Source organism: Geotrypetes seraphini, chromosome 3 (genome assembly GCF_902459505.1).
Source record: "Geotrypetes seraphini chromosome 3, aGeoSer1.1, whole genome shotgun sequence".
Taxonomy (NCBI): domain Eukaryota; kingdom Metazoa; phylum Chordata; class Amphibia; order Gymnophiona; family Dermophiidae; genus Geotrypetes; species Geotrypetes seraphini.
In genome coordinates, this window is record NC_047086.1 from 219284934 (window position 1) to 219307339 (window position 22406).

Genomic DNA, 22406 nt, shown 5'->3' on the forward strand with positions numbered 1-22406 from the left:
TTTTTTCTAAGATCACACTGTGACATCCTCTCTCCTTGCCCTGCAGGGGATCATGGCCCGTGTCTACGAGACTTTTGTCGTACTACTACTGCTGACTCTTCTCCTCTTGGGGATTATGTGGGTGGTATCGGCAATGGTGGATGACAGTGCGGCCAGCAGAGAATCCTTGTATGGTGGGTACCCGGGTCAGAGAAGCAGAAGGAGTCTTGGACTATGAGATGACACCCACCCACCATTCCCAATAACAGGAGGAGAAAAGAATTGGACATGGAGATAGGATAAAGGGGCAGGGATAGGAGAAGAATTGCAGGCTCAGTATAACCCCCCACCCCCACCCCAGCTCAATAGGAAAAGTTAAGGGCTTCTAGTACAAGTTCTCCATGGACAAACCGAGTAGAATCAGCCACGCAAGTAGTGATGCCACAGCAGTATCAGATGAGATCTTCTCCTTGTGGGCATGTTCAGGTGGTCCCAGCAATGTCTGTTGGGTCCTTCCCTCCCCCACCCACCACAATCTGTGATGTCCTTTCAGTTTCTAAGAGGCCTACGTTAACTATTGCTGGGTATTAGATAATCACCCCTCCCTCCCCCAACCCAAGCCCATAATAGCCAAAATTTATACAAAAACTGAAGCAGGACACAGTCCAGATTATCCTCTTATAGTTCCTTTCTATCCTTGGCAAGTGTAAGTTTCCTGTCCTTTAAAGCTGACACTGAGGAGCTAATCCAAATTTACCCCGTCCACTGTACAGCAGGAAAGGTCTCTACCAGAGGAAACTCTGGACATTTTACCACAAGGTAAACTATTCTAAAATGTGAGTAGATATAAAACAAGCTAATCGGGGATACAGGGGGTACAGATTGCTGCTTAACTCTCAAAGGCCTCTTCTTAGCCATAGAAATAATAATAAGCTAAAGGGTTTAAACCCACTCTGCTTCTAGCAACCCTGGGCAAGTCACTTATTGATATAGGCCTGATGATGCCTATAGAAATTTGGAAAATTTACTCCTCCCTCCTCAATTGATTTTTGTAAAGATACTAAAGCTATTCTAGCAGTTTTGCCCATCCAAATAAATTTGATAAGAATACTATTCAACTTTTTGTAAAAAGAACTGTGAAAATAAATTGGTAACATTCCCATTTGATAACACATCACAGGAAAAATCATCATTTTCAATGTTTGAACTCTCCCCCACCAAGATAAATGTAACGGATTCCATTGCTCACACATTTCTGTAACCTTTAATAATACATTTTTTTCCTTTATTTTTATTGTTTCTTCCAGTGACTTGTAAATCCATTTTCATAAATATTTCATACCCTCTTCTTTCCAGAGAAAAGGGAACTGATCAAACAAACCTTTTTGAGAGTGTATATTAAGTGGAAGGATTTCTGATTTATTCCAATTTATTTTATATCCTGAAAACTTTCCAAATCTTTCGATCAGGTCCAATAAATGTGGAATAGTAGATTCAGGATTTCTCAAATGAAGCAAAATATCATCTGTATATGCAGATACTTTGTATCCCCGAACAGCATAAGGAATACCCCGAATCTCCTCTGCTTGTTGAATAACCAATGATAAAAATTCCAATATAATATCAAATAACAGAGAAGATAAAGGACACCCCTGCCTGACTCCTCTTCAGATGAAAACCATCTGAAAAAGAATTATTTATATATAATCTGGCCAAAGGAGAATTATACAAAGCTTTGATCATTTGTATAAATCCAGAACCCACTCTAAACCAATTCATTACTTGGTACATAAAAGTCCATTCTACTCGATCAAATGCCTTCTCCGCATCCAAAGATACAGAGAATGCTGGATCCTCCATGGATTTTGTTAATGTCAACATATGGAGAGCCAATCTAGTGTTATGTGAGGAATGTCTGAGCAACAAATCCAGTTTGGTGCATACCTATAATATAAGGGAGAGCCATAGCCAAGCGTATGGCCAATAACTTAGCCAACAGTTTTCCATCAACATTTTTCAAAGATATTGGCCTGTAGTTTGAAACCAATAAAGGATCTTTATTTGGCCTCGGCAAAACTATAGTCAAAGATTCTGCCATAGTACCTGAAATACAGCCTTTATTCAGTTGAACTTGATATAATTTTAATAAATGAGGCATTAATATATTTTGAAATGATTTATAAAACTCCACAGTGTATCCATCCCCTCCTGGAGTGGATCCAACTCTAAGGGACTTCAATGCTGCTTGAATCTCCTTCAACGTGATAGGTGCATCAAGAGATCCTTTTATATGCTCGGGAATTTTAGGACCCTCAATTAAATTTAAAAACTCTAAACCATCAAGTTCTTTATTTGAGTAAAGCTCAGAGGAATACAAAGTTTTATAATATTTCAAAAACTGTTTTAATATATCATAAATTTGAGAATAAGTAACCCCATTTTCATCTGTAATAGCCACAATTTTTACTTTCCTTTTTTATGCTTTTAAATAATTAGCTAGTAATCTTCCTGCTATATTCGAGTTCCCATAATACAAAGCCTTTTGAGTAAATAATTCCTTCCTAGCCCATTTAGAAGAGGTCTCATTATATTTATATTTAGCTTTTAATAGGGACTGAAATGTATCATGTTCCCATTTTACCGTTAATTTTGCTTCTAATTCTTTAATCTTTTCCTCAAGATCAATGAAATCTTTTTTTTGATTGAGTGTTAACGTGAGCCGAATATGAAATTATATTCCCTCTCATGGTAGCTTTAAAAGCATAGAGAGTGCATAGGAATAGAGAGTGACGTGGCAGAAGCACTCCAGTAGGATGAGCAAGGCAGGAGCCTTGGAGAAAGCAAGCAGACTCTGAAGTATTAGATTGGCTCATGCAGGAAGTAGAAGAAAGTTGCCCTACTTCCAACTTTCCTGCTCCAGAGGATTTCATGGAAATGGAAATCCAGCAAGCCTGCCCTACTTCCGAGGACCAGGCAGAGTTCATGGAAACTAACTAAAGCATGAAGCCTTGACTTTTTGAATGTCCTAGTGGCCCTGACGCAGCGGATGACTTAAAACAATAAAACTCCGCGAAACGCTGCCCACGTCGGCATACGAACACTAGTGACCGTTACTTCCTGTAAAGACAAATCAGCTATAAAGCTAAGTTGCTTTTTTGGTCTTTGTTTCTTTACATTATGGCTTGCACTTACTTCATATAAACATATGGGGTGGTAGATTTATATGCTTTTGAAAAGTAGATTTATATGCTTTTGAAAATTCTTTAAAAAAAATTTTGCATTGGTGTTGGCCGATGATTGGAGCAGGAGCGAGTATACTACGCAGACTATTCTTAGCCTGTGACTGCTATTGCGATGCGTAGGCTCCGATTCTGAGGCCATAGCCCCTTTAATCTTCAGGGCTATTAACACTAAAGTGCACTGCTAGTTAGTTGCAGTATTTAGGATTGTTTCTCATTATAGCTTTAAAAGCATCCCATAAAGTTTCCAATGAGATATCTTCTGAAGAGTTTTTAATTGGAAATATTCCTCCATCTTTATATTAAATTCTTCAATAAATTTTGTGTCCTCTAGCAGTGTATTATTGAATCTCCAAACAGGTCTCTTTCCATTTTGTTCCTCCAATTCAAATTCTATCCATACTCCACTGTGATCTGATAGAATAATTGGATCTATGGTAGCTGTTCTGACCTGTTATACAAGCTTATCTGAAACAAAAATATAATCGTTCCTAGAAAATGATTTATGAACATGTGAACAGAGAGAAAATTCTGAGCTCCCTGGGGAAAACAGTATAGAAAATTGAATGAATGAATGCATTCCTCATCCTGGCCTTCAAAACATTGCCCTTTTCAGCACAGATATGGAAAGGCACCATATCTCCACTCTTAGTAACACTAGATGTGTGGGAGGTACTGCTAGAACTTGGATATTCTTTGACTAGAAATGTTAAATGGCAAAAGCTCTGCTTTAATCTCCCTACCTGCCCTACATCTTTATTAAGTTTTATTCAAGTTTATTAGGTGTTTTCTATACTGCCTATCAAGGTTTATCTAAGCGGTTTTACAATCAGGTACTCGAGCATTTTCTCTATCTGTCCCGGTGGGCTCACAAGCTATCTAACGTACCTGGGGCTATGGAGAATTGAGCGACTTGTCCAGGGTCACAAGGAGCAGCGCGGGGCTTGAACCCACAACCCCAGGGTGCTGAGGCTATAGATCCAACCACTGCTCCATTTGTCGAACTCTGGACTAGAATCCAACACCATCCATGTCTATTTAAGTGCAGCTATACTCCCATTGGTGGGCTACCAATCTCTGTCAAACCTATAATAACCCCATCACTCTCCCGCTCGACATCCCTTCTTTATGGGACCTTGGTGTGCTACTTGCCCAGTTTTTAAGCCCTTTTTGAACCTATGGGCATGTCCTTGCTCATGAATGCTTTCTGAAAAGTTGCATTTTCTATCACCATCACATCTGTTTATCACAGTAGCCAATTACAAGCTACTACTACTATTATTTAACATTTGAGTACACAGCGCTGTACATTTAATATTCAATAAGACGGTCCCTGCTCAGAAGAGCTTACAATTTAATTTGGACAGACAGGGCTGTGGTTTATTATCTACATTACTCAGTTTCACCTTGATAGGGTCTCCCTCAAAGCAAGAGTTCACATCTTCCCACTCTTAGTACCTTCACCTTCTCCCCTTTACCACAGAATACAGCAAAAGAATGGGTACATACCCTAAACCAGGGGTTGGCAACCTCTATCCTCGAGGGTTGCAACCCAGCCAGGTTGTCAGAATTTCCCCAATGAATATGCATGAGATCTATTTGCATGCACTACTTCTACTGTAAGCAAATAAATATCATGTATATTCATTGGACAAATCCTGAGAACCCAACTGGGTTGCAACCCTCAAGGACTGTGGTAGCCCACCTCTGCTCTAAACCTGCACTGTTCCTCTTTTGAGCAATACAGCCTCACAGGAGAGCTTCTAGTCTTTCCTGTCTTTTGATCTCAGTTGAGATTTGGTCTTGCTATCAGCAAACAACCCTCTTCTGCATGGACCTCTACAGTGGTGTACATAGTGTATGTGACACCCGGGACAGATAATTTTTTAACACTTCTCTATATGAAATAATTATTTTTAGTAATAATCCATGAGTCACACAAGGGTGTACCTAGGAAAAGGCAGCACCTTAAACATTGTAGTGAGCATTAGAACATCAGTATACCCATTGTAAAACTATACAAACCAGATTTAGTACAGATTAATCCTGCACAGTCGGTGCTAAAAAAAAACCCCATATCTCTTTTTCATACACATAGAACACAGATAAGTAATCACAAACTAGAAATAGAAATATGTAGACCAAAGTTAAACTAAACCACCAAGAAGCCAGACTCTGCATACAATGCAGCACCACAAACAATGACAGCAGATGTAAATTTTGAAAAAAAACCTGAGCAATAACAATCATCATTTAAAAAATTAACAAATAGGAACAAAAAATGGAAAATAAGATACCATTTTATTGGACTAATACATTTTTCTTTTTTTTTTTAATTGAGTTTATTAAGGTACATTAACAGCACTTATTACAGAAACCAATTATGAAAGGAGAGAAGAAAAAAGGAGAATTCTTCACATTATAACAGAACAGATTACTTAGCTTCTCTATCTAAGATAAGTCTCTCCAGCTGATCTGGTTCAAATAAAATGTAGCCTTTATCTGAAAAGGAAACCAAACATCTGGAAGGAAACTTCAGAAAAAAGTTGCCTCCAAAGCCAAAACTCTAGGCTTTAACTGCAAAAATTTTTTTTTTGTCTAGCTTGTTTTGCTCTGGAGACATCTGGAAAGATGAAGCGTGCCTCCACAAATTCTTTTTTTCTTAAAGTAAGACTTCATAATTTTAATTTTTTCTAACTGAACGAATACATTTTTCAATTAGTTTTCAGAGGCCAAAACCTCCTTCCTCAGGTCAGTACAGCCTACTACTGTTAAGGTATCCTGTTCTGATCTGAGAAAGTGGGGTTTGGTCTCTGAAAGTTAGTCAAAAATGTATTAAAATTAGTCCAATAAAAAGATCACTTTATTTCCAGTTTCCATTTATAAACGTTTATCAACAGCTGCAATACTTCTTTATCCTAAAGCAAAAAATATATATATATTTTTCTACCTTTGCTGTCTCTCTGGTTTTTACTTTCCTCATCTTCTCTTCATTTTCTTCCATCCTGTGTCTGCCCTCTCACCACTTCCATCTAGCACATGCTCCCCCCCCTTTCCTTTTTTACATGATTCAGACCAGCTTCACTCCTCTCTCTCTCTATCCTTGGGAAGGAACTAGAGCACCCTCCTTATGATCTGCACGTGGGGTGAATCGCCCCCACCACGCTGCCCTTGGTACGCCACTGGGCCTCTGTTTATATTGAATTCTACCAAAATGACAGATTGTGGATGATGACCGTTTCCATAGCTGTTCTCTGCTCTTAAACCATGACCAACTTCTGCAAAGCTGCTTACAGACAGCCATTGCTTGGGTCAGTCCTCCAGAACCAACAGCTCCTTTGGCCAGAGTGTCTTCCAGAACTTTACTTTTGCCTAACTTCAAGTTGCCAAAGCAACAGCTGCTGAGTTGCATATCAACATTCAGAATACCATCCACCCTTGTGCTCTTGGCTTAGGAGTCATCCATGTGTGGCCAATGTAGTTCCTGCTTATCCACAGAAAGACAAGGTTACTTCCCTACACTGGGGGCTCTCTGGTCAGTAGAATAACTTAAAGTTTCACAATCCCTCTTATGTCTTCTGATCAAGTGAGGCATAGACAGGAACGCTTGCGCATACTCAAAATGCTTTCTAGGCCTTTTGGGGCATGGATGGTGGTAGACATGCTAGAGCACATGTGTCAAACACAAGGCCCGCAGGCTGAATCTAGCCCACCTGGCTGTCTTATGTGGCCTGCAGTAGTGCTCCCGAACTTCCCCTTCTCACAGCCAAGCATGTCTTCCTCCCGCATTGGTCCAATGTTGCCATCACGCTGAAAAATCTGCCGGCCTAAGACTAAGTATCTTAATAAAAAATTCAGCCCACGACTTAGCCTGTCTTTTAGATTTCGGCCCCTTATGTGATTTGAGTTTGACACCCCTGTGCTAGAGCCTAAGGCAAAAACTTGGGACGGAGCCCCAAATCTACCATAAAGCTGTGCCTCCAACTTCAGGCAGACATGGGAGCCAATGGGAAGTGCTGCTGATTGCTCCTGCCCCCCCCCCCCAGCGGATCCAAATAGATGCTGTCGTGATCCGTAGCATAGTGAGGGAAGGAGGTGCCCCCCTGCCCGCCTACCTCTTGACGCCTACCTCTTGACATCTTGGCTGACAACACCTTATCCCTGCTGCTCGTGCTGGCCTTGGCTTTCTCTTTGACATCAGAAGGAGAGCCAAGGCCTGCGTGAGCAGCAGGGAGGAGGTGCTACTCGCAATTTGAGAAGATTTCAAGAGGTGGATAGGCAGAGAGGACGAGAAGTGCCGGTGCCCCTGCCCAGACAGCATACAGAGTAATCTTTCCCCCCACCTTACTACGCCACTGGTCATAATGACCTCTGTGTCTGATTGGTCCTGCTGTCTATGAAGAATCCCTAGTACAGCTAACTTTTTTTTTGTGACCTGTTTCTGTTCTTGTTTCAGATCTGTGGGAGTATTACCTGCCTTATCTGTATTCCTGCATCTCCCTCTTTGGAGTACTTCTGCTCCTGTGTAAGTTGTTGTTTTAGAATAGATGTTTGGTGGGTCTTCTATGATTACTAGCAAGAGTGTAATATTTGGGCCTTGAAGATCTGCTGAATCAATGTCTGAATTTCCCAAGAAGCTTTGATCCTTTCTCTTCAATGAACTTACAACACTCTTCACAGCCTCAGGAGCTAGCCTCCCTAGTAGGGTTACCAGACATCTGGGGAAAACCCGGACATGTTCTCTTTTTAAAGGACTGTCCAGGCTCCCAGATGGGCTTTTCAAAACCCAGCATTTGTCCGATTTTTGGAAAGCCCTGACGAACTCCAGCCGCATATGGAGGGCCTCTGAGCATGCGCGGATGATGTCGCACATGGCTGCGCATGCTCCAGATGCGACCAGAGCTCATTGCAGAAGAAAGGGGGCTGGAGGCAGAATGGGGCAAGGTTATGTGTCCAGGGTTTTCCTTTGTAAAATATGGTAACCCTACTCCCTAGCATATGTAGGCCAGAGGAAGGGGGGCCATGTAGTTTTCCCACTTTGCTCCTAACTATGAGTTCAGAAACTCTAGAGCTGGACTCAGTGGACTTCTGCTTGCCATTCAACCTAAAAAGGCTGTTCATGGACTCTAGATAAAGCTGCAGTGTTCCTAAGGGTTGGCCTGAGGCCTAGTGCTTCATACCATTACCGGTTAAAGCAAATTTCATTTCCCTCTGCTCAAACTACAGCTTGAGATAGCAGAAGAGATCTCTAGTGCCACCTGGTGGCTATAGAAGGCTGGTAACTAAGGAGGTGTGTTCTTGTATCTGCAGTGTGTACTCCATTGGGCCTATCGCGTATGTTTACAGTAACAGGGACGCTACTAGTGAAGCCTCGGGTAAGGACACTCTCATATTTTTTTTGCTGGGGCTTGCCCAAGTGCTGTCTCGCACTTCCAAGTAGTGAGCACAGCCAATCGGGCAGCATGTGGTAATCTGCATTTACACAATGTCAGTTACTGTTAACAACATGTTACTGGTTCTTATTTTGTCACTTCAGACAAGATAGTATTGGTATAGAAATATCCTGTAACAAAATTTTGGTGATTATAGCTGACCTTTTTTTTTGTTACTATTATTTCTGGCATTTGTTCTTTAAGATGTAGTGGGGGAGGGTAAAGTAGCTGCTTTCAACACTAACAATGAAACATTATACCCGGTCATAAGCTTGGCTCTGTGCATGTAAACTTCGGTGCCTGAGAGTTGATGGATTTGATCTTTCCTCACACAGCTGTTGGAGGATTTGGATGAGCAACTAAGCTGTACAGCTTTCGAGGAGGCTGCCGTTTCCCGCAAGATTTCTGGTATGGAAAACCCCTGAAAAATTTGGTTTGCTCCATTCCTCTGGGAGCCTAGGTCTGGCATATATAAACTGGACTGTCTATCTTTCGTAGGTAAAACATCCTGCTGGCTGAATTTGAACATGGCTGTGCTGAAGAAACAGTTTCTTGCGATCCGGGCTCATAAAAAAACCCTGGGTAAGGTGAGAGGTTAGACTGGGTGAAGAGTGAGGGAGGTGATAGTCATTAGCGTGCAAGACAATCGCATGTGTTGTAGCTCTGCGCGCAATTGTCTTGCGCTGAGTTGTCTTCATGCAATTGTCCACGCGCTTTCGTCTTGCGCGCATTTTACTTGCCACCAAGTAGGCCACAGGACAGCTGCATTGATGGGTTTATGGTGAATATCGACTATTCCATGCTAAGGGCAGTTTTATTTAAAAAATAGCCCAGGTTTATTCAAGATGGGACAATTCATCGTGGGAGGTTTCAACACGGCTGAGATAAAACGGCTACGATGAATCATCCCATTCCGCTACTGAGAAGGCTAAATTCATATAGTGATAGACCAGAGTATTTTGCCTGTAGTATTGGGGGGTGGGGCAGTAATGAATGAGGAAATCATATTGGCAATGGGAGCAGAGGAACTTAATTCAACTCTTCCCCATCACCAAAAACAAACTATGCCAATATTGACAGTAAATGCTGTATAACCAAAATCAGTGCACTGACAGAAACAGCCAGCTAACTGGGGCATGAATACACGTTGGCAGAGATTGCGGCAAGAGTGGTTTGCACAATTTCCTAGAGGAAAAGTCCATAGTCCGTTATTGAGAGAGACATGGAGGAAGCCACTGCTTGCCCTGGATCGGTGGCATGGAATGCTGCTTCTATTTTGGGGTTTTGCCAGGTACTTGTGACTTGGATTGGCCACTGTGAGATGGGATACTGGGCTAGATGGACCATTGGTCTGACCCAGTAAGGCTATTCTTATGTTCTTATGAAGAGAAGCTCAAGAAAAAAAAAAATTGACCTCAGCCACCTTCGCAATTACAACCTGAAAATAAAACATAAAATATCTTAATGCAATTTGCTGGTTCTGATCTTTAGTACCTTTTGGTATCATTCCTTTCAGCCTGCTCCATACAGGCTCTTCCAAAAGTTCATCCATCCCCAGCCCACAGAGCAAACATACAAGAAACTAGTTTGGAGGAGTTCTTTGTTAGTGTTTTATTTCTGGACTTGTCTTCCTTATTTTGGTGGTGGTGGGGTTGGAGAGCATCACTCCCCCGAACACTGAATTTGATTCATCATAGCCAGTTCATCATGCTGAAATGGCCACTATGAATTGGCTTTGGTGAATCGTCCTAAACCCAGTTAATTAGGGCCTAGGCAGAAATGTTTAACACTGGCTCCCAAGTGCCTAAATCTAGTTTTTAGGATGGCTTCCATTGAGTATTCACAAGACTTATTAAATACATTTTTTTAAAAATAATGACCAGTTCAATCTTATATATTTTGATTACGCTGCAAACACTTATCTTGACTAGAACGGTGTCAGGTCAAAAGCGCGCCGGGACAAAGGCGCACGCAATTGAGCGCAGCGTGGAGGTGCGCGCCGCAGAAAATCACTGTTTTTACGGCTCTGACGGGGGGCGTGGGGGGGAACCCCCCCACTTTACTTAATAGAGATCGCGCCGCGTTGTGGGGGGTTGTAACGCCCCACATTTTACTGAAAACTTCACTTTTTCCCTGTTTTTAGGGAAAAAGTTAAGTTTACAGTAAAATGTGGAGGGTTACAACCCCCCACAACGCCGGCGCAATCTCTATTAAGTAAACTGGGGGGGCTCCCCAACAAAACCCCCCGTCGGAGCCCCTAAAAACTGTAATTTTCTTCGGCGCGTGCCTCCATCTTGCGCTCAGTTGTCGGCGCGCGCCTTTGTCTTTCGCCGAGTTGTCTATGAACCGACTAGAACAGAAGGCGACGTCCAAGGATGCCACTATATCTTGGTCATCAGAAGGCTTGCTGAGTGATCTGTTTGCCGCCTTCTAGACTTCGGGTCATTTGGTTAGAGCACTGTTCTATTATCAGCACTTGCACCCTAAAGGATCAAATATCTCCTATCTGCTGCTAGATCCTCCGACCTGGAGGAGCGGCAGCCAAAACTCAGATCTTCTACATGGATTCTACATCGTTCACCCAAAGTTGGGTGCGAATCCATAAACTAATTGGCTTAATTGTTGCTGACAATCAATTGGTATTAACGGGCACGTAATTGGCAGTCATTAGGAGTTATGCATGGATATGCCCTGCGTGGTGTTCTATAACCTGGGCACTTAAATTGTATGGTACACAACTCCAAAGGGGCATAGGCGGGTTAGGAGCAGTGTGGATTTTCAAATCCACAGGCTAACTTTAGGACCTTTGCACAGGCTGTCTTGCAACCATACCTGGATTACTGTAACTCCTTGTACTATGGCAGGGCTGCCCAAGTCCGGTCCTCGAGATCTACTGGCAGGCCAGGTTTTCAGGATATCCACAATGAATATGCATGAGAGAGATTTGCATCCCAAGAAGGCAGTGCAGGCAAATCTCTCTCATGCATGTTCATTGTGGATATCCTGAAAACCTGGCCTGCCAGTAGATCTCGAGGACCGGACTTGGGCAGCCCTGTACTATGGCATCACTGAAAAGAAACAAGAGATTGTATTTGAGTCCACATTCAAATTCCCTGGGACCCCGAGTATGGAACAGCCTAGCCCTAGGCTTATGTCACGCTCCCTCCTATTACAGCTTCAGAAGAACGTTAAAGACTTCCCTCTTCTCCTCATAATGACCGATCTCTCCCCAACCCCCTATCTAGAATATGCTTGCAAGTGATTCCTAGTAGAAAATTGCAGAATATAAGAAGCTATATAGTATGATATAGTAGCTCTGTTTTTTTTGAGACTCGAGTTTCAAGTCGGGAGCGCAGTTAATGCAACTGATCCTTTTACCCTGCAGAAGCAGTGTTTTGAACTGCGAAACGATGGCTGTCATTATGATCATGCGATTTCATCTTCATTGCCAGATAAACGTTTCATTCATTGTTATCGAATGCCTGCTTGGATTAATGTTTGATACATTTGCAAGCTGTTACAAGACACTTTAAAAAGTTTGATTTTGAGAATATGAAATTGCTATGGCTAGGATGTTTTTTGCCAGATGCTGGGCGGTTCATAGACAACGGCGCGAAAGACAAAGGCGCGCCCGGACAATTGAGCGCAGCGCGGAGGTGTGCGCCGCTCAAAATTACTGTTTTTAGGGACTCCGGGGGTTTTTGTTGGGGAACCCCCCCCCCACTTTACTTAATAGACATCGTGCCGGCGTTATGGGGGTTTGGGGGGTTGTAACCCTCCACATTTTACTGTAAACTTAACTTTTTCCCTAAAAACAGGGAAAAATTGAAGTTTTCAGGAAAATGTGGGGGGTTACAACCCCCCACAACGCGGCGCGATGTCTATTAAGTAAAGTGGGGGGGGGTTCCCCCCCACACACACCCCCGTCGGAGCCCTAAAAACAGTAATTTTGAGCGGTGTGCGCCTCCGCGCTGCGCTCAATTGTCTGGGCGCGCCTTTGTCCCGGCGCGCTTATGACCTGACAGGCAAAAGACTTCCCCCAGTTTTGCATTTCTTTCAGAACAGCATATTCGTCATTGTTTTGCCTTCTATTTCGCCTCTTTTAGAGCGCTAATCTACAAGAGGCTGATCTTAGAGAGAGTGCCTAACTTAATTGGCAAAATACCTTTAATAGCCTCAATTGGTAAAAAAAAAAAACAACAAACCAAAAAACTTGGGCAATAGGCACCTTTAAAACCCTGGCCTACATTTCAGGCACCTAAGCTTTTACATAGGCGCTGCTAGCTGTGGTTTAAATGAGGTCTTATGTTTCTATTCTTATTATCACAGTATGTTTTAATAATTTTTTAATTATACTTGAATGTTTTAAACAATTGTATTGTTTAATATTGTCAATATTAATAATTGATGGAAAGGGGTTGGGTATAGCTATGATTCTATAAGATTATTGTTTGAGATAGTGTATTCTTTGTAATGTTTTGTTACTTTCAAAATAAATGTTTTTTTTTTTAATTTGTATTACTTTTATTATATAATTTTAGATTGTATGTAGATAGTGTGTTCTATGAAACTGTATCACATGCTGAAATGTCTCAGCATTTTCCTGTTGTGAACCGCCCAGAACTACTGGTTGGGCGGTATACAAGAAAATAAATTATTATTATTATTATTCTGTAAATGGCGCTTAAGTGTGATTGACATGGGGCCAGCGCCATTTTTCTAGGTGCCAGCCAATGTAGGCGCTGTTTACAGAATTGGCCCCAAACTGCCTAGAAACCTCTCTGTAAGTAGGGTCAGCATGAAAAGAGCACGGATTGATTTGTGATTTTGTTTTGTTTCAGAGATGAGGGGGAAGGCTTCCCCCTGGCAGAGGAATCTGGGATATCCATTGGTGATGACATTGCTCCTGGCTTTAACGGTAAATATTTCCTCAGCTTTGAGTTAGGCCAGGGATGTTTGGCTCTCGTACAGCTGGATGCTACTTCCAGTGGTACCTCGGAATCCGAATGATTTTTTTTTTCTTAATTTTTGCCCCGGAATCTGAACGCTGCTTTGGAATCTGAACTGCAAGCGGTGTTCAGCCCAGAGCTTACCCTCTGACGCAGCTTCCTGTTTCCGCCTGGGAGGAAAGCTTTGGGCTGAGCATCACTTGCAGCTGCCATTGCCGATCTTGCTGTCTCTGCTGCTGGGGGTCCCGATCTTGCTGTCTTTGCTGCCGGGGGACCCAATCTTGCTGTCTCTGCTTGTAGGGGGTCTGATCTTGCTGTATTTGTGGGACCAAGGAACGGATTAATCCAGTTTCTATTATTTTTAATGGGAAAAATTGTCTTGGAACTCAAACGGGGTTCTGGAACGGATTAAATTCGGATTCCAAGGTACCACTGGACTTAACATTCAATGGGTTTTTATTTCTGTTCCGATCGCTTCTCTACCACTTTGCGTGTAAGTGGCAATAGGATATCTGACCGCTATGTATTTACATGCTGAGTGGCAGAACAGATCCTCTCAATCTTGGCTTGAAAGTCACTAGAACCATCTGGCCCTTTCCGACCAAGTCACCTGTAAATGATACCTAAGTGCAGTTCATCTGTCATCTCAAAATATTCTAGAAAAGTTGCTTGAATTATCATATTTTCATGGATATGACTGCACTCATGTATAATCTGAGTTTTATATGCAAAAATAAGGTATTGATGGCCTCAGCAATAACAAACTTGTTTTATTTGTAGCTTGATTCACAGCCACATGGAACAGCTTAATTTGTTTACTAGCATTTTTCGCACTCTCCATATCTGCCCTTAACATCAATTACAAGTAATCGGACCAAAGAATCAGTCAGCGTAAAGCAGTGGTTCCCAAACCTGTCCTGGGGGACCCCCAGCCAGTCAGGTTTTCCAGATATCCCTAATGAATATGCATGAGAGAGATTTACATACCTGTCACTTCCATTATATGCAAATCTCTCTCATGCATATTCATTAGGGATATCTGGAAAACCTGACTGGCTGGGGGTCCCCCAGGACAGGTTTGGGAACCACTGGCGTAAAGCATTAATAGAAACATGAACGGAGCCTGGCATTAATGAATGTGGACTCCTTTTTTTTTTTTTTTTAATCTGGTTAATTAAATGACCGTCTTGGCGGATAGGATGAAGTTAAGAAAATACTCCTTTACAGAAAGGGTGTTAGGTGCGTGGAATAGTCTCCCAGTAGAGGAGGTGGAGATTAAGACTATCTGAATTCAAGATATTGTGGGACAGGCATGTGGGATCTCTTAGGGAGAAGATAATGGATAGTGGGGAAGGGCAGACTTTAGGCTTTTATCTGCCGTCATATTTCTAGCACGTTAACTGGGACTTGACGTGATGCATTCTTTTGCAATCTGGGCACTGTGGTACTAGATGGCGTAACAGTTCATCCTGTGAATCTTTAAAACTAGGATTATCAGATTTTCCGTCTGGAAAATACAGACCCCTAGGCCTGCCTAGTCCCACCCATCCTTGCTCTGTCACGCCTCAGTTCTGCCTCATCATGCTTCTGATCCCGCCCCCAAGCCTGCCCCAGCCCCCCCCCCCCCTGCTGCCTGCTTTTGTCGGGCAGGACATCCGCGCCTAAACCGCCTGCCTAAGCCCCTGCAACTCCACCTTCTGCTCAGCTGAATCTGAAGTGTCACAAAAATTTTACTATTAAAATCACTTAGCCAGTTTGAATCTAAGGGAGATCCATACATGCACCAGATGTATCATAATTCAGAGGGGCAGGATACAGCAAGTAACCCATCTTAGTCCACTAAACGGCAGCAGCAGGAGATTTAGTTCCTTCCCTCTGCTAGGTCTGCAGCCAGAGGACCCTAATGCTACATGTGAAAATTCTAGCATCTTCTCTTCCCTACCTTTTAGAGACAATCCTTGGCATACCTGTGAGTGCTATAGGTGTTTGAGCACCCTTGGTATGAGCAGAGTCCTTCTCTTTCTCCAACGAAGGATAACTCGTAATGGGTTTAGCACACCAGTCTTTTTATGAAAGGTTGGGCTCCCATGGCCCTAGGTGGATGAATGACATAGCAGACCTAGACAAAGCAAACCCAGAATAAAAGCATCAGCTGAGGTAAGCCAAGTCTCAAGACAGAATGTCAAAATTTTATGACTTAGTAATGAGCAACTTCCATTGAGATTCTAGCACATGCCAAATGCTCAGTGAAAAGTCCTATAGAGAAATAAGGTGAATGAAATGGTGCTAAATAGCTTGCTGGTCTCTCTTTGTTCTTAACCCAAGAGACTCCAGTGCCCTTCTAAAACAATATATCTCTTTTAATGCCTCACTTCAAACTATAAAACCATACTTCCAAATTCAAAAACCCAATGACCACCTCAACCAAAGACCCACGGACAGCAAACATGCCGGCATGCACAAGAGCCACTTTCCGATGGGTACCCTGGCAAATAAGAGGCCTTCTGTGATGGCATTAACTTCTCTTTTGACAGGGTATTGCTGTGTTAGTCGTGTGTTTCCACGTCTTGGAGCTGCTGATAGATGAGGCCGCCATGCCCAACGGGATCCAGGTATGTTTATAGACATTTCAGGAAGGTTTTGTTTTGCATCAAATAGCCTTAGAGCAACGAGTAGCACTAATTGCAAAAGACAATGCTCAGTTTAGAGGAGAAAGGCCAGCTTCCTCTGTAAGGAGTGAATATTCTGCTTCTGCTTCTGCATGGCTTCTGTAGGAAGGTGAGCAGCGTCATTCACCAGGGCTAGCCGATGTCCATAAATGTTGAAATGTAATGTGGTGGTGGTGGGGGGGGGAAATGATGCAGCTGCAGGTTCGAGCACAGTTTGGCGGTGGGTTGGATCTTGGCTTTGTGAGGTTTCAGTGCTCCTGTGCATTTCGTCTCCAGAGCTCATTAACCCTTTCTGTTCCCTTTCAGGATGCACCGCTGGGAAAGGTCTCTTTCTCTGTGTTTGGCTCTTTTGGAGCTGCTATGCAGGTCGTACTAATTTTGTATCCTTTGACATCTTCTCGCCACTGCTGCCACACGCCACAGCTGCTGTCGACTGCTTCTAGCATGTTTCAGTTTTGGTCCCAGAATGAATGAGAGGAATACCCCAGCAGTGAATGGATAGCTCTGGAAACTGCCTTCTTTATAACATAACATAAAATGTTCTTTCTATCCCTCAATACCTTGCAGTTCAAACAAAAGAAACTGTTCTTGTACAGTGAATTACAACTATAACTCGCACAGTAAATCAACAATCATAAATTTAATATTTAAATGCTATACATCTAAAAATTTCTTAAACAAGTAGGTTTTAAGCAGTTTCTAAACTAGAAATAAGATATAGAATTTAATTTTTAAAACAACCCAAAACATTAATTTCTGATTCCCAACTTGCTGCCTGGTAAGCAAGCAGTTTATCCCGAAATTTCTTAAACACGCATCCTCTGGCTGGGGAAAGTTTCAAGTTTCAAGTTTATTATATTATTTGATTAAACGCTTTTCAAAATACAAAGCGTTTTACAAAGAAATAAAATTAAATTTCTAAAATCACAAATACATTAGAATTAAAATTAACTTTTTTAAATTAAAAAACAAACTGGGGTAAACAAACCACACGAGACAATAGGAAAGGAGGGAAAAAAAAAAAAATACAATTTGTAAAAAAAAAAAAAAAAGGAATCAGGTTTGGTTAGTACATAGGGAACTAGAAGAACTAAAAAGAAGGAGAAAATAATCTGAATTTGATGAAGAAAGAAGAAATTCGGAATTAATCATAAAATTAAACTTTTAGTTAAAAGCTTCTTTGACAAAGAATGCCAGATTTTGTGATGAGCTAAGAGAATTGTTAAATACAAAGTGATCCAGTAAATAACCAGGCAAGAAACTGTGAAGTGCCTTATAACAAAACAACCCAACTTAAATATAATACTTGTCTCCAATATACAGATGGGCCTGTATTGTTCCCACTAGCCTTCTAGTGGGCTTTTGACTGTCTAGGGCCGCTCCAGCTGGATCTGTATGGGTCAACTGAAGGTGGCTGCTGTGTCACCAGGCAGCTAGAAGGCTGTCAGAGTATCCTCTGCTGGATCCTCTATTTATAGATGTCGGTAGCTTAGTACAGTGGTACTTGATAATAGGTGTCTGAGCTCCACACACTATGTTGTCTTAGGGCTGGCTGTCCAGAAAATTTGTTGAGTTTTAGGTATGTTTGTTTTTTGCTATGAATGTTAGACTTGCACTATTTGCACGCTTTCTCTTGATAGGCCACACATATATAAGCCGTTGCACATGCATTAGGGTCATTAGGGTGGGCAGACTAGATGGGCCGCGGCCCTTATCTGCCGTCTTTTTCTATGTTTCTATGTTATTGGGGAAAGAGTATACACTGTATACAGGTAAAGCACGCTCTTACCAGTAAGTGATACTAGTTTGCAACGGCTGCCCACACCTACTGTCTGTGCCCTTAACACTAGGACATCTTCGCTGATATTCACAAAATAAGGTTGATCCTAGTTGCAGCTTCCCCCTCTGCTGACCCTATAGCTGCATTAGTTCCAGGGTGTGTTTTCCTTAACACAGGCTGCAGTTATCTGATGGTGTCTTCCCTCGTTGGGTTTTACAGCTCCCCACTGTTCACTAAACTCTTGCCACAGAGACGCAACACGGCTATGACCAAGGTAATCTGTTCTGCTGTGATATACATGAATCTGCTCTCACATAGAGAGGTTTTAAAATAATTTGACCCACAGACCTCAGAAATGCCTAGGAGTATGTTCAGTTATCTTTAGAGAACATACAGACCAGAACGGCACCCATAGTCTTCATAGGTCTCTATATTAATATCTTTGCATTTATTTAATAGCTTATATAGATACAGTGGTGCCTCGCATAACGAACGCCTCGCACAACGAACGCTGCACACAACGAACTTCATGTCTTGATTCACACAACGAACTTCGTTTCACACAACGAACTTCACACAACGAACTTCGTTTCACACAACGAACTTCGTTTCACACAACGAAGTCGCCCGAGCTGCCGATGTATTGCATCCTTCCGCGCAGGCACTGCGCTTAACTGCCCTCTCTCACTGTATACAGTCGTCCTTTTAAGATAAACTCAATATTTTTTATATATCATGGCTTCTAAAAAAAGCAGGAAGGTGATTTCTGTTGAAATGAAACGGGAAATAATTAGAAGGAGTGAATGTGGGGTAAAACAGTGTGACCTCGTCAAAGAGTTTGGCCTCAGCAAGACCACCATTTTCACCATTTTGACAAATTTATCTTTTTTTATGTCATCTTAGCATATTTTATGCTGCAGAACGAATTATTTTTTTTAACATGTATTGTTATGGGAAAACGCGTTTCACATAACTAACTTTTCGCATAACAAACTTGCTCCTGGAACGAATTAAGTTCGTTGTGTGAGGCACCACTGTATTTTAAATAGTTATATCAAAAAAGTACTCATCTTTAGCTTTCATCTATGCGGGTGGGGGTAGGAGTGCCTACCCCCACCCGCATAGATGAAAGCTAAAGATGAGTACTTTTTTGATATAACTATTTAAAATATCTATATAAGCTATTAAATAAATGCAAAGATATTAATATAGAGACCTATGAAGACTATGGGTGCCGTTCTGGTCTGTATGTTCTCTAAAGATAACTGAACATACTCCTAGGCATTTCTGAGGTCTGTGGGTCAAATTATTTTAAAACCTCTCTATGTGAGAGCAGATTCTTGACAAACTTTTTGGAGAGGTTTCGAATATAGGAGCTGGATATAATTGATTTGTAGTGATATACATGAGCCACTTGTAGTTTATGTAGATTAGAGAGCAGCTAAAACAGCTTTTGTTTTGAGTTCAGGTGTTGTTTCAACCACAGTTGCAGCTGGCCAAGCACCCAAATGGGAACAGCCCCACTCCTTCCCTCTGCCAAGTCCCCACTTCCCCCTACGCAAGCATACCTTTCCACTCTGGTGATGACACAGTCACCAGTCACTCCTGCCCATGCCCTCTCCACAATCAAAATGGCTGCTGTGACCTCCAGTGATTAATCTCATAAACATTCCACTGGAAGTGGCAGCAGCCATTTTGACTGCAGAGACAATATGGGCAGGGATGACTGAGAATCGATCCTGCCTCAACTAGCTACTAACTTAGGCCTGGAGAGAAGGTCTATGTGTGGGTCCTGGAGGAGGGGCTTTTTCAGTTTGAGGGGGGAGGGAGGAAGGAAGGAAATGGGAGCTCCTTTGGTCTGAGGGAAGAGGAAGAGGAGCACTATGGGCCATATCGCAAAAACTTTCAATTTCAGCTGAAAAATGCTTGCTATGTAACAAATTTTTTTTTTTTTTTTTTGATCCTGGGTAATAAATGTTCTTTCTTAATTGCCTATGCTACAAAAGTATAGAAAATGCCTATCATTCCCCTCAGACTTAGGTTTTATGACCAGGGCATTGATATTTAGAAATTTACCTTTTTTTGCAAAACATTCCAGATTTATTCTAAGCTGAGTTAACTTAGTGGCCCTTTTTACTAAGGCGTGGTAGGGTTCTTGCTATCTAGGCTCAAGCAGTGGAACTTGCTGGATGACAGTGTCCAAGTCACAGACCAGAGGAAGTGTCGCTAAGTTTTTCCACTTTTTTCACCCCTCAAGATGGGCTCTGCTTCTGCCACAATGTAATCAGTCTGTTTGAGGCAATTGGAATCACCTGTAACTCAAAATAGTGGCATCTTTTTAATGAGTTCATCCAGGAGCATCAAAGCCATAACGGGCACAAGTACCTGTCTCTTCCACTGGCTCATTCAGTGCACCTCAAAGAGGATTATAACAGCATTAAGACCTCACTAGGCACCTTGAAGTATGAGTACAGCTGGGAGGTCATTGGAGAATTCAGAATGGCGGCATTCCTAATGGGTCTCCAAGGCGGTTTTACCAAGTTTCCCTGCTATCTCTGCCTTTAGGACAACAGGGACACAAAGGTGTACTACCAAAGGTAGGACTGGCCACAGCAGACTGAGTTCTCTGTGTGGAAAAACGATGTCGAATGGGAACCATTGGTGGACCCCTGGAAGGTGCTGATGCCACCACTGCACATCAGATTGGACCTAATGAAACAATTTGTCAGAGCTCTAGATAAGGAGTCGACAGCCTTCAAGTACCTTTAAGCCATCTTCCCTAATCTGTCTGAGGAAAGGTCAAAGTTTGGTGTCTTTGTCGAACCAAAGATAAAGAAGATTCTGGAGTGCAAGGAATTTCCCAAGAAGCTAACTAGAAAGGAGAAAGCGATTTGGAACAGCTTTGTCACAGTGGTTCAGAGCTTCCTGGACAATCACAAGGCCGAAAACCTATTCAGAGCTGGTTGAGTATCTGGTGAAGAATTACAGTAAAATGTGCCTGGGATATGTCTCAAAGTCCATGTCCTTGATGCTCATCTTGAATATGGGAGCATACTCGGAGGAGTAAGGTGGGTGCTTCCACCAGGATATACTGAACTTTGAACTTCGCTACCAAGGACAATATAATGAGAACATGATGGGAAAGTACATCTGGGGGTTGATTTGTGAAAGTGACTTACAATATAAACACAAATCTCAAAAAACTATTTGCTTCTAAATCTTCTGTGGTTGTCTTTCTATAACTTCAATATAAATACATGTTAATTGTGTTTTATACATTTCTTTCTTGACATAAGAATGAAAAGATGAAAATTCAGCATTTTCACATTTTAAATAGATAAATAGCAAAATTTGACTATCCTAGTCATAAAAGCAAAGTTTTATGGAAATAAGGCATTTCTATATTTTTTAGGTATAAGTAATTAAGAAATTACACTTACTACCCAGGAGCAAAAATTGTGTTAAATAGTGAAATACACCGGGCAAAACTGAAACAAGGCTGAATTCAGATTTTTAAGCCAGTTTCAGTTCTGAAACCAACTGAATTTCAACTTCTATCATACTATGTCAGGATAATGAGTCAATTTAGGCATCTCGCTTAACTTTCAGGCCCCTTACCACGATTTTGATAAACAATCATCACCCAAATGCCTCTCCTCTCAGAACAAACCTCTAAAAATGCATAATTGAAAAACATGCTTTTTGTTGCTAAATATTTAGTCTTGGAATCATTTTACTTAAATAATTCAGAGGAGCAAGCTTATTTAGAAAAAGTGTTCATTTTAGGGTTGGGGAGAAGTTATTTTGTGATTGTTGAAGAGGTGTAGCGTGTGACCTGTAACATGCAGTCTAAACAAACTGTAAATAAGTTTACCTAGAATTGTAAGTGTTTGTCATAAAGGAATATAAATGCCTATTTAATTTAAATATAAGACAATTTCCAAAATCCATGCACCCAAGAAAATGGTCTGTTTGAAAGCAATCCTATACCCCTGTTGTTGCTGTTAGGGTCTATTCTGTTGACTACAGCTGCTCTATTGCTGCCACCTAGTGACCACCAACATAATCTGCATAATGACTAAAGCAGCCTTGGAACCCCCCCCCCCCTTTCATGGCACATTTCACGCATGCAGACACTACAGTAAAGATGAGAATCCAGTGACATTGACACATCTGTAGCTATCCCCCCCCCCTACCTTATTTCCTCCAGAGTATACATATTAAGTTCTCCAAGTCTGTCCCCAAAGCAAATTCGGTGAATGTTTCAAAAGTTGGTGGCCAAAATATAAACAACCTTTGCTCTGCAGATGATACAACGCTCATCACCTGCAGCAAAGAAGATATGCAGTATCGACTGA

General features: G+C 41.8%; 1 protein-coding gene across 1 annotated transcript in view; it reads left to right on the top strand.

Annotated features, from left to right (window-relative positions):
- Positions 1-22406, top strand: part of LMBR1L (limb development membrane protein 1 like) — a 122745-nt gene that overhangs the window by 75698 nt on the left and 24641 nt on the right. The window contains exons 6-14 of the mRNA XM_033937404.1: positions 47-173; positions 7675-7743; positions 8529-8593; positions 8986-9058; positions 9149-9232; positions 13492-13568; positions 16134-16211; positions 16575-16648; positions 18232-18322. Coding sequence (XP_033793295.1) covers positions 47-173; positions 7675-7743; positions 8529-8593; positions 8986-9058; positions 9149-9232; positions 13492-13568; positions 16134-16211; positions 16575-16648; positions 18232-18322 — 738 coding nt within the window. The remainder of the gene's footprint in view (positions 1-46; positions 174-7674; positions 7744-8528; positions 8594-8985; positions 9059-9148; positions 9233-13491; positions 13569-16133; positions 16212-16574; positions 16649-18231; positions 18323-22406) is intronic.